Source organism: Capra hircus, chromosome 8 (genome assembly GCF_001704415.2).
Source record: "Capra hircus breed San Clemente chromosome 8, ASM170441v1, whole genome shotgun sequence".
Taxonomy (NCBI): Eukaryota; Metazoa; Chordata; class Mammalia; order Artiodactyla; family Bovidae; genus Capra; species Capra hircus.
The window spans coordinates 111,685,808-111,702,860 of NC_030815.1; the positions used below are offsets into that span (position 1 = coordinate 111,685,808).

The 17,053-nt window shown below is 54.0% G+C and overlaps 1 protein-coding gene across 8 annotated transcripts in view; it reads left to right on the plus strand.

The window, feature by feature from the left end:
- Positions 1-17,053, plus strand: part of MYT1L (myelin transcription factor 1 like) — a 167,481-nt gene that overhangs the window by 89,147 nt on the left and 61,281 nt on the right. For all 8 annotated transcript variants that reach the window (XM_018052729.1, XM_018052732.1, XM_018052730.1 and 5 more), the window contains exons 12-15: positions 5,761-6,011; positions 8,681-8,914; positions 11,493-11,614; positions 12,494-12,562. In XM_018052729.1, the coding sequence (XP_017908218.1) occupies positions 5,761-6,011; positions 8,681-8,914; positions 11,493-11,614; positions 12,494-12,562 (676 nt within the window). The remainder of the gene's footprint in view (positions 1-5,760; positions 6,012-8,680; positions 8,915-11,492; positions 11,615-12,493; positions 12,563-17,053) is intronic.

Sequence of the window (17,053 nt, forward strand, 5' to 3'; positions counted from 1 at the left end):
TGTATCAATTCTAAATACATAGGAACAAAGATGGAAGCGGAGAAAAGGGAGTGGCTTAGGGTATAACATAATAATTGAGGGCTTTGTAGTAATAATTTGCTAACCTCAGGCTTTGTTATAACTTCATTCATTTTATGCTAATGAGGGGTCTGAAGAACTTGAACTCTTGAACCACACAGTTAAGGTCTGCACTTGTAGGGTCCCCAGTTCACTGCCGTTTTATAGGGTCTGGTGGCCACTTCTGCACACGGCCTGTGCTGCTGTCCTGCGAGACCCGATTTCCTGTCCTTTCCATTGCGTTGTTCTGGTTGGACCTGTGAGGTCATGACCAGGATCACTATGCTCTTTCTCAGCTCTTCGTTTCGTAGCCTAGTGGTACTAGACACGCGAATCCTCCCATGTGGTGGTTTCCCTCAAAGCGGAGGGAGCAATTGTTCCAGCCTGCTGGCTGACTACGTGCAGCTCAGACAACAAGGCTACGGAGGGGAACCTACACATATCATTGGCCCCCCAGAAAAGACCCCTGCTGTTGCTCTGCTCTTCAGCTGATCCCCAAATTAAAAGAACACAGGAGAGACACTTCAGCGCCAGGTCTTCCAGGAACTAAGGGAAAGGGAAAGGCAGCCTTCGTGGCGTGACCGGCGTCGGTGGCTGCCCCCGAAAGGGCCGTCTCCAAGGCGTGCCCCAGGCGCACGATGGCGGGGCCATCGCCCCCAAAGACAGTGGCGCCTCCGCTGCGGGAGAGGAGCATAACGCCTAGGCGTGGGGCTCAGGGTCTGGGTGCATGGAGACTGGAAAAGCAGGACTCTTGCCCCAGGCTCTGGGGTCGTCCCTCACATTCCACCAGCCATGGCCAAGGACAGTCAACAAACATCCATCTATTCACCCACGTTCTCCCAGACTCTCAGTAGTGGCTATCTGCGTCTCTCATCTACCTGTCTGTCTGTCCCTCTCTATCCATCCGTCCATGGGCCCACTATCTGTCCACCATACGTCTATCCACTTTCTCCCTCTTCTTTCTTTATAACAAGCTTCAAGGAAGAGACTGTGTGTAAACAGAAGACAGTGGAGCGCACCCAGGCACAGTGAAGCAAGGTGTCCATGCTGCCTGAAGGGATTAGCACGAGTCTTACCAAAGTGGTGACGTTTAAACTTGGTCTTGAGTGGAAGCTACCAGAAGGCAGGAAACCCACAAGTGAGTGAAAGCGGCCAGCCAGCTGGTGAGGCAGGACTTGAGGCGTGTGAGAGAAGGGACAGGATGGCCCGAGGCGGTGAGGAGACGACTTTGTGTCAGCCTCGGGGAGGAGGACACCGACATTGGGCATCCCGGTGCGGAGACGCGGGAGGGGGCAGGCCCTGCAGGCTGCCAGCCCTGCGCCTCAGCAGCCCCTGGCTGGCACCTCCCCGCCTCCCCCCAGGCCTGTTTTATGGTGAGCTAAGAATGGCATTTCCACTTTAAAATAGATGGGGGTGAAAAAAAACAAAAGAAGAATCCAAATGTCAGTGTTCAGAAGCAGTTTTCCTCACCCGTATCGCCGGCGGCTGTTTCACGGAACAACAGCCCGACGTGCAGTTCTAGCAGGGACCTCGTGGCCGCCAAGCCTCCACCACTGCCAGGCCCTTCACAGAAAAAGCTTCTGACCAGGTCTAAGCCATCCCGCTGTGTCTCTGAGCAGTTCCTCACCACCCTCAGGCTTTGTTAAAAGCCTGCGTTCTCAGCCCCGTGCGGGCCCCTCTCCTGAGCCTCCTTCTGGGTTATTCCCAAATTCCACGTTCTCCTGACCATCACTTAACCACTCTCTGTTCAGGAAATCAACTCTGAATTTTCACTGGACGAACTGATGCTGAAGCTGAGCCTCCAATACTTTGGCCACCTGATGTAAACAGCCAACTCATTGGAAAAGACCTTGATGCTGGGAAAGATTGAAGGCAGGAGAAGGGGATGACAGAGGACGAGATGGTCGGATGGCGTCACCGATGCAATGGATATGCGTTTGAGGAAAGTCAGGGAGACGGAGAAGGACAGAGGAGCCTAGTGTGCTGCAGGCCACGGGGCTGCCAAGAGTCAGACACGGCTCAGCACCTGAGCAGCAGCTGCTCTTGTCTCTGAAGCTCCCACCTCCCCATCGCCTGCCCTCCCTTCCCAGGCCTCATCACTGGAGTAGGGAGGGACCCTGGGCGAGCCCTCCTGGGCCTCCAGGTCCCATCCTCTGGGCCAGGCCTCCCTGCCTCCACCCCCACCCTCAGGCCAGCCTCTCCCTGGAAGACCTGCCTCCCCATTCTCCTGCCCCCCCCCACACTCACCTCCACCTCCAGAAGCTTCATCCCCAGCCATATCCCTGGGACAGATTGTGCCTGGACTCAGAAACCTGCCCCTAGCCTCCTCAGACCTGCTCGTGCAGAAGGAGGGGTCCAGGCCTCCCCCTGCAGTGCTGGGTCCCATGTCCCATCTCCCGAGACCCAAGCCCAACTGGCAGGTGAAGCCTGGGCAGACAGGAGCTGGGCAGAGGACACCCAGAGTGAGCAAGCAGGCGGGAGACCACTGAGAAGCCAGCCCTGGTTTAGACATGATAAACCCTAAACCACGTGAGCAAACTGCCTTCGGGAGGTGCCGCTGTTCCCCTGATGACTCGACATCCATGTCTTGGCTTGCTTACGGGAAAGTCCAGCCAGACTTGACGGGGGCACAGGCCCAAACGGGGGGCGGATCCTCAGGAAGCATATCTCTCTCTGTGCTCCATTTTGTCTGCCTTTCACAGAAATTCGGGTCGGAAGGCCATAGTGATCTACTCCCTACAGAAAATGGTAATTCAGGAGGACAACACACCCATGTCGTAAGAGTCTTTCAGGCAGAGTAGACTAAGTTGGAAGGTGGTTGGTGGTTTTCCTAGTTCATCATCTTCAATCACTGGAAACCCCAACCTGCTTTTCCTTTTCCTGCACGAGAGGGCAGGGCACTTGAAGAGGACCTTGTCAGCACGGGGTGAGATCAGGTGGACTCCTGGCGTCGTAAATGTGAGGGCCTCTCTCTGGAGTGGAAGCTGTTCTGTCTCCTGAGTCCAGGGATGCGCTGGCATCCAAGGGACAGGAGTGCATTCGTTTGCTGGTTTATTGGGAAAAGCTTTGATGGAAAATAGCTTTGTCAAAAGAAAAAGAAAGCATGTTTTTACTTGGTTAAAGTGGAAGGGGGCTGCCCCAGGGCTGGGAGCGTGGTAGAGCGCTGTGGCGCCCCCTGGTGTCCACGCAGTGAGCCCCAGAAGCTCTGAGTGTGCTGTGGTTCACTTGCTAAGTCGTAGCCAAGTCTTTGCGACCCCATGGACTGCAGCACGCCAGGCTACCTTGTCCTTCACTGTCTCCTGAAGTTTGTTCAGATTCACGTCCATTAAGGTAGTGATGCCATCCACCCATCTCACCTTCTGCCGCCCTCTTCTCCTTTTGCCTTCAATCTTTCCCAGCATCAGGGGCTTTTCCAATGAGTCGGCGCTTCGTGTGATTGGTCATAAGGATTACTGACACTAACAGCTTTGTAAATATTCTACAAATAGGAAATAATGACTAAAACCAAAGAGCTTCATTATCTGAGAGACTTGAAGTACACAGACTCTCATTTGCCTTTGGAGCAAAGAATACATGATTGATGGCCCACAGGGAAAGGATGCTTGTGAAACAAATGTTCTGCTCGCCTTCCTTCTGGGTCATGTGAGCTGACGGGCACATCAATAAATTGTCCAGTTCCATCAGCTGCTAAAATTCTGGACAGGGCCCATCAGCTTGGCATAATCCAGAAGAAGTGGAGTCTTTTGATTTAAATATTTGGTAAAGTCAGTGCCTTTTACCAGAAGTTGCAGAGTGCAATCTGTTGCATAGAGACACGTATGCCGTTTACTTTGTTTTAGAAACTGAAATCCCCTCATTGCAAAACTAAACTTTTTTTCTTATTTATGTGGACCATATTTCTTTTCCTGAACCAGAAAAAAAAAAAATCCCTCTTTTCACTAAGGGAAAAAAAAAAACCCGTCCTGAGTGGTATTTCATTTCTCCCAGTTTTTAATATTCATGTTTTTATAACAAAACTGTAAACGACGTGAAGCCACCAGCTTGAGTCCTTTCGGCAAGTCTCGTGAGCTGCCAAGGGGCCGGCTGCCCTGGCTTGTTTACAGAACCCACTGGAGGTGCCCCCGCGCAGCCCCAGCCTCCCCGCCTGTGCTCAGACAGGAGACCAGGGCCCCCTGCTCTGTCTGTGGCGCTGAGCAGGTGTGCTCACGGGGGAGAGAGGAGGGAAGAAGGGCAGACACACACACAAGCGTGAGGACTGGTCCTCGGGCTTGACCGAGTCTGATGAGCAGGATGGAAGGCGTTCCTCACACTGGGCGGGTGTGAGGGTGTGGAACTGAGCCTGCGCCCACACGTGGGGCTGAGACAAGGCCGGCAGCTTCCCTGAGGCGGCTACACGTGCAGAGCCTCCCCACGCCACGTCCTTGGGGTCAGGAAAGCTCAGTCTTCCGTCCCAGGTCGGAAGGTGTCGATGGTGAAAGTCCGTGCTTCATTCGTGTTGGAGCAGGGCGCTTTGGGGCCGCTCTTGGGGGTGCTGTGATGACCAGCAGTGATGGCTGTGAGGTTGCAGTCACTTGCTGACCACGCCTGGGTGGGGCGCCAGGTTGCAGGCACCAGGATGGCAATGCTGAGGACAGGGGGGCAGCGTCCCCTCCCTCTTTCGGAAGAGGGGACTTGTCTGCCAGAATGATCTTGATGGGGCTCTCACGTGCACACAGCCAGCCTTGAACAGGGCTGGAGCCCCCTCTGGGCTCCCCCGCACCTCGGCCTCTGTCAGGGTGATGGCTGAGCTCCCTGCAAAGGGGCCTGTGCCCTGTGAGGGGGTGGCACCCTGCAGACCCTGCAGTCAGCTCTCCTGGCTCCTTCCAGGCTCCCCTTGGAGTAATTCCCGCCCCCTCTGCAGGGTCAGGCGAGCTGCTGACTCCTAAGCAAAGTGCATCCTGTGTCTTTAATGACCCCGGGCACATCCTAATCAGTCATCCGTCGGTCATCTTCCCGTCCTTGCGCTAAAGGAGGTGCAAACAGCTCCGGAAGCCACCCTTGCCCTATGGGCCCGAGTGGGTGGTCGGGAGGCTGGCTGGTTGCTCAGAAGGATCCCTGAGCGAAGCTGGTGGCTGGGATGCACAGGAGGGCAGAGCGGCGGGGCCCACCCTTCCCGGAGCGCGGGTGCGCGCAGACCCCCGAGAGCCCTCCCTGTGCATCTGGGCCTTCTGCACAGGACAGGACGCCCCAAAGGGCTGCTCGGCCTTGCCGGGCGGGACAGGCCGTCCAGCCTCTAGAGGGATGAGTGGGCTGCAGGCTCCCCATCTCCCGGTGAGAGTAGGTGAGCAGCCAAAACAGGAGCCAGCCTTGGGCTGTGGTCACGCTGGTGCGGCCAGTAGCTGCCCGTGCGTCTCAGTGGCTGCGCCCGAACCAGGGCTGGCCTTTAAGGGATCAGTTCCAAAGCGCCCCTGCCCTAGCCCCCTCCTTAGAGAGCCTCGGTGCCCTTCCTGCGGGCTCCTGGCTCCGCCCACACAATGGGAAAGAAGGAAAAAGCAGGAAAAGCCAGAATTATTTCAGGGAATTAGCTGGTGGCAGGTGCCCTGTCCCCCTGGGGACCGACGCACAGGTGTGGGCGCACAGGGCGGGCGGGCGGCGCGGGGCGCGCTTCTGCGGCCGCGGGCCTGGGCGGGGCCCCCGAGTCACCGCCGCGCGCTGTCTCCCCAGCGAAGCGGTACTGCAAGGACGCCAGCCCCAGCAGCAGCACCACCAGCACCTACGCGCCCAGCAGCAGCAGCAACCTGAGCTGCGGCGGCGGCAGCAGCGCCAGCAGCACGTGCAGCAAGAGCAGCTTCGACTACACGCACGACGTGGAGGCGGCCCACATGGCGGCCACGGCCATCCTCAACCTGTCCACGCGCTGCCGCGAGATGCCGCAGAACCTGTCCACCAAGCCGCAGGACCTGTGCGCCGCGCGGGTACGGGCGGGGCGCGCCTGGGGGCGGGGCCTGGCGCGCCTGGGGGCGGAGCTCAGCTGGGGGCGGGGCCTGGCGCACCTGGGGCGGGGCCTGGCGCACCTGGGGCGGGGCGCGCCTGGGAGCGGGGCCTGGCGCGCCTGGGGCGGGGCCTGGCGCGCCTGGGAGCGGGGCCTGGCGCGCCTGGGGCGGGGCCTGGCGCACCTGGGGCGGGGCCTGGCGCACCTGGGGCGGGGCCTGGCGCGCCTGGGGCGGGGCCTGGCGCGCCTGGGGCGGGGCCTGGCGCACCTGGGGCGGGGCCTGGCGCACCTGGGGCGGGGCCTGGCGCGCCTGGGGGCGGAGCTCAGCTGGGGGCGGGGCCTGGCGCACCTGGGGCGGGGCCTGGCGCACCTGGGGCGGGGCCTGGCGCGCCTGGGGGCGGAGCTCAGCTGGGGGCGGGGCCTGGCGCACCTGGGGGCGGGGCCTCGGCCCACCCTCACCCCCACCTCCCTTCCCGGCCGCCCCGACGCGGAGGTCCCGCCGGGCGCCCCCCGCGGCCTCCTCCGCAGACGCCCGCGCAGACCGCACGTCCCCCGGCCCTGCTCCGGGGACGCCTGACTGCCCAGGGCCCTGGGGACACATTTTCCAGATCAGTCCAGCTGCGCACTTAGGAGCACCGCCCCTCCCCCTTTTAGGACCCACACCTGGCTCCCCTCCTGGCGATCCCGAGGGCAGCACGGAGACTAGGGACCTCGAGGGGCCTTGCGCCCCGGCCCTTAATCAGAGGAGGGTGAGCAGCGCCGCGGGCGGAGGCCGCCGTGAGCGGGCTGGACCGCGCCCTCCAGCCCAGAGCTGGGGAACAAAGCAAGGGCAAAACTCCCGTTTCCCCGCGGGCGCCCAGCCAAGCAATTACAGTCAGCTTCCATTAGTTCAGAGCGCCGCAGATGCTAAAGCGGTGAGCAGGGCCAGGGCGAGTCCTCGTGACCGGCTCCCGGCAGGAGAGGGAGTCGCTCGGCCCCGCCGCGCCCGGAGCTGCCCAGAGAGGCCTCCAGGCGGCCAGGGGCCCGGGCGCGAGCGCGTCCTGCCCACGCCGGCGAGCGGGCGCCTCTCGTCTCCAGAACAAAGGGCCGCCCCGTCACCCAGCGCCGCTGGGCACACTCCTGAGCAAACCACACTGACCGTAGTTGTTAGAAATAGGTGTGATTTGTGTGAATGGAGAAAGGTCAGTAATTTTATGTCTTGCAAATGCTTTCTTCTCTATTAATATTTTTATTCCTGGATTTTGGAGGAGTGTCAGGGGCATGCAATTTCCATGGTGATCAGGGCTGCTAAAATGCCAGGTTGCCATGGAGGAAATTCTGTGGCAAGGGGAAAAACAAAAGACAGTAGCCCCTTCGATTTTTTTTTTCGCTTTATTAAATATAAACTAAGACCGAGGGAATTACAGTCTGACATGGTGAAGGCTGTGCTAGTCTGAAAGCTGGAAACCAGAGGTGCCCTGTGGCAAGGAGGGTTCAGGAGCATCGTGCGCTGGGATTCGCCCCGTAACAGCCCGGAGGCCGAGGCTGGTGCCAGGCACCATCCCTCTGCTGTGGCATCCTGAGGAAAGAGACGCCAGACCTCTGAGGAGGCAGCGGCGTTCACGCCAGCTCTGACATCAAACTGTTCAAGAGAGTATGACTCTTTGGGGGAGAAAAAATGGAGGATTGTCGAGGGTATTTTGATTTTTCTTTCCTCTGTCCTCCATCTGCCCTTCCCTTCTCTCCCCATTCCCGAGAGGAGGATTCTCAGGGATTCTTGATCTGTTTAAAGCATCAAAAAAAAAAAAAAGAAAGAAAGAAAGAAAAGAAAGCCCTCACCCTGTACCTCTTCGGCTTCTGTAAAGCTGGGTGACTAAACTGCAGGTTTGCTGACGCTTAAGCAGGCCAGCCGCGATCACTGCTGTGGAAGCGCGTTGTACTGTGATTGCACATTTCACTGCCTTAAGATAGAAAACCCTCTTTCTCACAGACGATAAGGTTCTGTGTTGGAAAGTAAGTTCTGTGTGTGGGGTTTTGTTTTGTTTTGCTCACTACTATATTCCCAGAGCCTGTACCTGATAGGACTCAGTTTGATCCACCCCCCCCCCAAAAAAAGGAAGTAAATTATAGTTCCTCTCCTCCATCCCTCTAAATTCTTGCATTTTCTTCATCTCCAAGTCTGGGAGTATTAGCATCAGTGAAACTAAAGGAGAATTTTAAGTCTGTGTACATTTTTACGTATATATGTATAATTTGTACACACATCCATTTCTGATCTCTTAAGAGGTTTTTGAACTGTGATAAAATTGAAATCAGGCATTTGTTTTTCTTCTGGTGAGGCTTATTTCTAAAAGCAGAGACATATTAGGGGAAAAAGATACAGATCTATGATAGTTAAGTGAGAGAGAGATGATAGATTAGTGGATAAGAGGCCAGAGAGAGTGAGAGGTGGTCCGTAGATAAGCGGAAAGATGGATGCCTTGTGCACCTGCCAGCCAGTTTCAAGCTTTCACAGCGCGGGGAGCAGGACGGATGAGGGGACCGCTTCTCTCACCTGGGGAGCTTTTGCACTCGAGGCTGCCCTGAGACATCTGAGGCTTGGATTCTGTCCTGGCGGAAGGGCTGTGGTCTGAGGGGAGATGCACGTGGTCAGCTTGTCCTTCCATCTCGCAGAACCCTGACATGGAGGTGGATGAGAACGGGACCCTGGACCTGAGCATGAACAAGCAGCGGCCGCGGGAAGGCTGCTGCCCGATCCTGACGCCCCTGGAGCCCATGTCCCCCCAGCAGGCAGTGGTGAGCAGCCGGTGCTTCCAGCTGAGCGAAGGGGACTGCTGGGACCTGCCCGTGGACTACACCAAGATGAAGCCCCGTAGGATGGACGAGGACGAGTCCAAAGAGATGACCGTACGTCCCCTTCGTGGACCCCGCCCCCGCCCACCCAGCCCACCAAGCGGGCACCGCTGAGGGAAAATGCCCTGGGTGCACGCCTTAGCAAAAATGGTCTTTTCCCTTTAAATATGACTTTTAGCTGACTGGAGCTTAGAAGACATTTTTGGTTAACCCAGGAGAGGTTTGGGAGTAACATTGATGAGAGCAAAACAAACCACTGACTCCTTTGAACGATGAATTTTGTTTTCCAACAAGTGTGTTTTGTTGCAAATGATTTCTCTAAGAAAATGTGGGAACAGCTTACCGATTCATTTTTCTGGGTGATAAATTGATAGAATGCAGGGTTTTCCTTGCAGGTAAGGAATTATAAGGAGACTCTTAAATGCTTACATGTTTAATTCTGTGTTGCTAATTCGCTAGCTCCTTGAAGCTAGGGACAGGGAAGTGAAAGTGAAAGTCACTCAGTCGTGTCTGACTCTTTGTGACCCCGTGGACTGCAGCCCACCAGGCTCCTCTGTCCATGGAATTCTCCAGGGCAGAACACTGGAGTGGGTAGCCATTTCCTTCTCCAGGGAATCTTCCCAACCCAGGGATCAAACCCAGGTCTCCCACATTGCTGGCGGCTTCTTTACCCCCTGAGCCCCCAGGGAAGGACGGGGTCTGTTCTCCAAAACACCCAAAATATGCAGAGGAGCGTCCTGGAGCCTAGAATGAATTATTTTTGAGTAGTCACCCAAATCTTTGCTGACTACAGCATCACCAAAACACCTATGTCAAGAATGTATTTTTGAAGTAGTTACAATTTGCAAATTCAAATCATTAAAATCATTACAGTTTTCTTTAGGCTAAGAAAATAAATGAAAAAAGAATTGTTATTAGACTGACTTTTTCTCCAGTGTTCAATTCTGAAAGTTATGACATCTCCTTTATTCCCTGAAAAATGAAAATTCTTTTTGAACACAATAGGGAGACCACCATCAAAGCGATAGCATCTTACAGAAACAGAGAGGTGGATAAAGAGGAAGCATTAGCCACTTGCAGGAATTGTCAGGGAAGGTGCCTGTTTATAAGGCCGTTGCATCTGAAGCCATTGCGTTTATTCTTCAAATTGATTTAAGTATCCAGGAGAATAGAATCTGAGTGGCAAGCTAAATTCCAAAGAACTTTTTCTTTCCTACAATGTTAAATCGTTACTACCAAATAAGGCATGGTAGTTGAATCTCCGAATTTATTTTAATTAAAATTAAGCCCCCGTAAAGACAGCAGCTTTGCCCTCGTCAAGTGTCACACAAGGGAAACCCTGCACTCAGGAAACACGTTTGCTGAACATCGCCATCTATAGGAATTTCTAGGTTACTGCAAAGGGCCCCTCTTAGCCAAAGAATATTCTATTAAAAAAAATTTTTTTTTAATGCTGCCTAGCTAAGGTCCGTCTAGTCAAGGCTATGGTTTTTCCAGTAGTCATGTATGGATGTGAGAGTTGGACTGTGAAGAAGGCTGAGCGCCGAAGAATTGATGCTTTTGAACTGTGGTGTTGGAGAAGACTCTTGAGAGTCCCTTGGACTGCAAGGAGATCCAACCAGTCCATTCTGAAGGAGATCAACCCTGGGATTTCTTTGGAAGGAATGATGCTAAAGCTGAAACTCCAGTACCTTGGCCACCTCATGTGAAGAGTTGACTCATTGGAAAAGACTCTGATGCTGGGAGGGATTGGGGGCAGGAGGAGAAGGGGACGACCCAGGATGAGATGGCTGGATGGCATCATGGACTCGACAGACGTGAGTCTGAGTGAACTCCGGGAGTTGGTGATGAACAGGGAGGCCTGGCGTGCTGCGATTCATGGGGTTTCAAAGAGTCGGACACGACTGAGTGACTGAACTGAACTGAACTGAACTGAACATGGGGTCGCTAAGAGTTGGACATGATTGAGCGACTTCAGTTTCACTTTTAGCTTTCATGCATTGGAGAAGGAAATGGCAACCCACTCCAGTGTTCTTGCTTGGAGAATCCCAGGGGCGGGGGAGCCTGGTGGGCTGCCGTCTGTGGGGTCACACAGAGTTGGACATAACTGAAGCGACTCAGCAGCAGCAGCAGCAGCAGCAGTAATTTAAACTCACAGCATCAGTCTGTGTTGGTCTTCCCTTGCCTCGGGACTTAAAGCATGTAGGATACTTCCGCAGTGTAGGACACTCAGCGGAGATTGCAGACGCCCCCAGTATCTTTGCGTGTAAAGCTTAAGCCCTGCCTGTCGGTGTTGGATACAGTGCTGTAGGTCTTGAACCCAGTGAGCAAGGCCCACTGAGTAGCTGGTTTGGCTGCCCGGCCGCTTCTCTGCCCCTTCTGTCCGTGCAGCTGCAGGAATTAGAATTTCCGCACTGAACTAGGGGTTTAGAGCAGGTGGTGAGAAACGAGTGCCGCACAGACCAAAGATGCTCTTTGAATGAAACTGGGTTTGCATCCTCGCAACGAGAGTGTGTTGTGATTTTAAGGGTGAGGTTGGGACGGGGCGGGGGCGGGGGCTGGGGGTGGGACACAGCCTCCGGTCTGTGTGTCCAGTGTCTTCTGTGGCCCTGAAGCTGTGTTTCACCCGCAGCCAGAAGACTTGGACCCCTTCCAGGAGGCCCTCGAAGAAAGAAGGTACCCAGGGGAGGTGACCATCCCGAGCCCCAAGCCCAAGTACCCCCCATGCAAGGAGAGCAAGAAAGACCTGATAACGTAAGCACGGCGCGCGGCGGGACAGTCGCTCCCCCGAGCCCCTCCTCCGGCTCACCTCTACCCGGGTCTGTATCTGCCTTGCCGTCTGAGCATGCGACACGCACAGCGCGCAGATGTCCCCAGGGGCCAGGTGGGCGGGCGGCAGGCCAGCCGTGGACGCTTGTTCTGAGCGCTGCTCTGTGCTATGGAGGCGCCATTTCCATGTGACCCCGTGCATCTGCAGCTTGGCTCCAGGCAGCTTAAACCCCGTGCAGACATTGCAGCTAAACTGGAAACAATGAAACTTTTTTCAAGTTCTTTTTTTTTTTTTTTTTTTGGGAAACATGCTTACTACTTGGCTGTTTTTGTTTTTGTTTGGTGGCAGATGTCCAACACCAAGGTGTGATGGGAGTGGTCATGTGACTGGTAATTACGCCTCACATAGAAGGTGTGCCTTCATTTTTCTCATGGTGGATTCTGTCTTTTCAATTTATTGTTTTCAGCTTACCTCAACAATGCTGTCCCAGTACAAACGTTGACTTCTGTGTCACCCCTTTAAGTGCTATATGTTGACCTGCAAAAGCATGCTGATCGACATGTTCGATAAAGTCTTTTATCTCAAAGCAAGCTACCTAAATTTGGAATATGATTTACAGACACTGAGACCAAAGAGCCCAAATATTTGAATCTCACTTTTCAAATGGTTTCTGCAAAGACATGCTTCCTTAAATTTCTATGGAAACATGAATTAGTTCATTGCACCAACAAAATTCAATGTACAGCACTTTCCCCATCGCTTTTCTGCATTCAACCTTTTGATTTCAGTTTTGTGTTGTGTCTGTTGGGGACGCACACTGGGCCTCGGGGCTTCTCACTGGACTCTCCTGGCCTGTCTTACAGTCTGTCGGGCTGCCCGCTGGCTGACAAAAGCATTCGAAGTATGCTGGCCACCAGCTCACAAGAACTCAAGTAAGATTTAATGAAAATCCTCTCTTTCTGAAATCTGTTCACTTAGTGGTAACAAAAGGGGTGTGTCGTGTGCAAAGAAACATGTGTTTACCAAGCCACCTGTGTGCACCAGCGCCTCAACTCAGCACGCATGAACATTCTTGAGGATTCTGGTCACCTGTGTGGGCAATCCAGCTGCCTTTTCCCTCTCGTTTACCTCTAGCTTTTTCATATCACATCCTTTCCGTCTTAAATTTCCTAAAACATAGGTATTTTCTCTCCAGACATGCATGCCCGTGGAAGGGGAGTTTTACAGCATTACCCAGACTTTAAGGAAGTGATTGTCATGTGAAAAGTCAGAAGCTGATTTTTTTAAAAGTCAGTGCTTAATATGATCATTTTTAGGATGGATATTTAAATAGGATGAGTAATCAAACCCCACCATGATCCTAGCTAATTCCTCCAGTGCACTGTGGTCCTAGCTACAGACGCTCATCAGGGCAGCCATAACCCTGCTGAGGCTTCACCAGCACTCACAGCGTGACCCCCTCTCCTCTGCACCTGTAACTGTCTCTGGGTTTTCAGCGTGGGTCTGGTCAGCCGCATCCACACCACCAGACTAAGGGTTCTCTTCTCTGTGTCTCTGTAGATGTAAGTAGGTAGATGGGCGTATTCACATTCAGCTCCTAGGCAGGTTTTGAAAGAAGTCAGGCCAAGCCCCAGCCCGTGTATTAAGACCTGCTGTCATCTATTTGGAACGGACATTCGAGTATCCGTCAGGAGAACAAGGGCAAAACGAGCTTTCCACAACCTGATGAGAACCAAGATTCTCCAGTCATCGTTTTTAATTACCTAGCCTTTTATAAAAATCATCACGTCAAATTGCTTGGCTTCCATTTCATTTGGAAAGGGCTTTCCTTCTGATGCAGAGAAAATTCTGCTTTCAGACCCCATTGGGCTCCCTCCCCCAGGACCCCACCCCACGACAGAGCAGGGCATCGGTCCGCGGGGTGCAGGCCCTGTTTCACTCCGTGTCGTTTCTTACAGGACCCCTGTCCAGGGCCCTAGCGCCATAGGCCACCTGCTCATGTTCAGTGACCTCCTGAACTAGCCCTCCCGCCACCAGACCCTGGAGTTCTCTTCGTGGCGGCATGTAAACACCGGGAGGGCAGCCTCTTGCTTGACGGCTGTGCGGTCTGTAGCCGTCCACGCAGTGCCTGGCGGACACGTAGCTTAGGACCTCAAATGGACAGCATTAGCAAGAACCATCCAGCCCGCTCTGTTAAGACCTCCTTTTCCATGGCTTGAAACCATGTTCCCCTCATGATTGAAATGGGGTTAACCGTACTCGGACCTTGGCTAACACCGCGGCACCCGGCGACTTCCATCTGCCTCTCGCTGAGGAGGGCGTCTCCAGTCCCAGCAGGCCAGCTGTAAACGGGACAGCCTGGGGACAGCTTCCTGGGAGCTCGGCTTCTCCTTGGTGGCCTCCAGCTGGAGACCTGAGCAGGCTTCCGGAGGGTCTGGCTCTCCTTGGTTTGCCCCCATGGCCTTTGGGCTTAGATGGTCGTGTTGATCTGACGCTCCAGGCAGACCGGCTCCTCCTCCAGGGTGGGCACTTCCTCCTTGCCGCATCTCTCCTTGGAGGCCGGTGTGATATCCGCACCATCAGCATCTTCAGAGGGGGCCCACCCTTCACAGCCTCCTGTGCAGGGTGGACATCCCTTGCCCCCTCCCTGGCCCTCCCAGAGGGGCCTTTCCTGCTTCCAGCTGTCTAAAAGCCTCCGTCACCTGTAACTTGTCTTTGCAGCAAGTAAATCCCGTTTCGACTGACCCTTTTCCCGGGAAATCCAAACTTGACAAGTTTTCTGAAATACCCTGTTTCACCTCCACGTCTACTATAAATAATCTGATATTTAAACATCTTTCACTTGATGGTGAGTCTTTCTCAGCTGAGGACGCCTTCGATTATGTCGTGGCTTTTTCTCGCTAATCTTTTAGAGGATGACGCTCCTCCATCTCTGGCTTTCCCTGCAGCCGCAGAGGCTCTCCCTGCACAGAAGCAGAGATTAATCCTTTGAGGGTTTGCAGCTGCTTCCTCTAGAATAATTCACGCATGTGCCCCTCTACTAGCTTATTCTTTCCACGTATATTTTCAGCGATCTGGTTGATTCTCGCCGCACAGCCTCTTACCTGGTTAAGAGTGTGTGAGTCAGTGTCATACAGACACCTTTGGGTCTCAGTTGCCTCAAAATTTGTTCTCTCTTCTGCATCAGCTAAGAAACAGAAGCTTCTGAGAACGTTCCTCTTGTCTCTTCTAACGTGGACTTCTGTTAGTTGGCTGTTAACAGGACATTCTTGATTTCAAACAGGCAACGAGTTTTGCCAGATACACTCTGGGTCTTGGGTCACCCATCCTCTTGAACTTCGTGAGATGACACTTACCCAGAGCAGCGCACATGGGATAGTCTTAAGAAGAAGCCGATCATTTTGTCGACTTGTGTACAATATGTAAACTGAACATGTATTAAAATGTAATGTGTCCGTGAATATCATTCAGACTCTGCAGCTATTGCTTTCTCATCCCTGGTCCATGGGCCATAGAGGGCAGGTCGGTGACCAGGCAGTGAGGCAGGTGATGGCCTGCGCGAGGTGGGCCAGAGGCAGGCGGGATTCCGCAGCCTCCCAGGCCGACGCTTATGGCCGAGTGTCCCCCGCACCGCCCCGCCCTCCGTGAAAGGGCCCCTGACTGTGACAGCCTTTGAAACCCCCAGCAAGGGGAAAAAAGGGAGTAAAATCGTCCAAACAAATGTGATTTTTTTTTTGGTGAGAACTCCACCTAATGTAAGTCAGCTCTGATGCTGAAGGGGAGTCTCTTCCCTAAAACTTTCCCTGGCTGAGATCACCTGAGCGTAGCCACAGAAGAGACCTCATAAATCACATCACATCATCCTCAGTGTTTTGTTTTGTTTTGTTTTAAAGAAACCACATCCTCCCAGCAGGAAGTTCTTTTTCCTACTCCCCAGTGCAAGATCAGTGCAGACACGGGCATGATGTGAGTGTGTTAGCAGCTCTGTGACCAGTTTAAACTGAATCAAAGCTGATTCAAACCAGAAGCAATTGTCTCTAGTAATGGGCCCCCAAACTGGCTCCTGTTTACACTTGGAGTTGGGGGGACACATTAGACCCCCTTGTTGCGTGAGTCTTTGTCTTCCAGACCCAGGACCTCTGTGGTGTATGCACGTCCTGGCAGGAGAAGGAACTGTCGCCCTTGGCCCCCTTTCCTGCTGACCCTGTACTTGGACTCAGTCCTCGGGGGTGGGGGCCTGCTGACCCTGAACTTGGACTCAGTCCTCGGGGGTGTGGGTGAGCCTTCCTCTTGGTCTCTGCCCTTCAAAACGTCCTCATGTGTTCTGTCCTTCTGAGGCACCTCCCTCGGGTATTTTCACCTTAGACATAGGAATTTTAATCATGTACATCACATAACATTGTTTTTTAAAACCTGGTTACGTTTATTTAAATTGAAGATTAGAATTCTAAACTTGAGCCAAGATACGACTTTTCTCTAAAGGGTACTTGTTGCTAGAACTTTCGAGGATTTCCTCATCAGCTGTGGATGTCGTGCAGGTGTTGGGAAGTTACTGGGCGGGACCAAGCAGAGCCTCGGGCCCCTAGCTCCCGTTGTTCCGGGTACAGGAAGTTCACTCACCTTCACCGCAGGCCGAGTTCTGAGAAACGGTCCTCATTTCTAGCACCTCCCACCCCCTTGGTCCCCAGCAGTGTTTCCAGGGAACCTCATTTCTAGCACCTCCCACCCCCTTGGTTCCCAGCAGTGTTTCCAGGGAACTTTGTGAATCACTGCTGCTGTGGACTCGAACCATCGCCTGCACAGAGGGTGTGTGTCTGTGTGGAAGGAGGCACGGGACCCCCTGGACAGCTAGCTCCCCTCAGCCGAGGTCGTCTTGAGGCTTCAGCTCTCACGTTGGAGGAGACAGGGAGCACCCCTCGGACACCCTTCTTTCAGTTCGAAAATAATTTTATTCTGCAACAGCAGAGCCAGCTGAGTGCCCCACTGTATGCATGAGGGTCTGTACGGAGCTGGCCTCAGGCCCCTGGGGTCACATCAAACCACAGACAAGACCCACCAGGACCCCGTGAGCCCGGTGTGCCCTGAGATTTGCAGGGCTCCCCGCCCATAGCAGCACCGTGGATGGTGGAACAGGCCCCCTCACGACGGTGGGGTGGTTTACACCCTGTGAGAAGGGGGAGCATTGGGCCCACCTTGCAGGTGTGGAAACTGAGGCTGGGTGGTCGGCGGCTCAGTAAGTGGCCCAATTGCCTTTTCCACACTTCATGCTGCCTTTTCAAAATTAGTAACCCTGTACTGGGTCTGGCTTTGGATGAAGAATTAAAGGTTTGTGCTTAACTGCGTGGACATCCAAGCTCTGACTTTCTTCTTTCTTTGGAAGGTTTCAGCTTTAGAGCTCATGCAGTTTTCTCACGACCCACAAG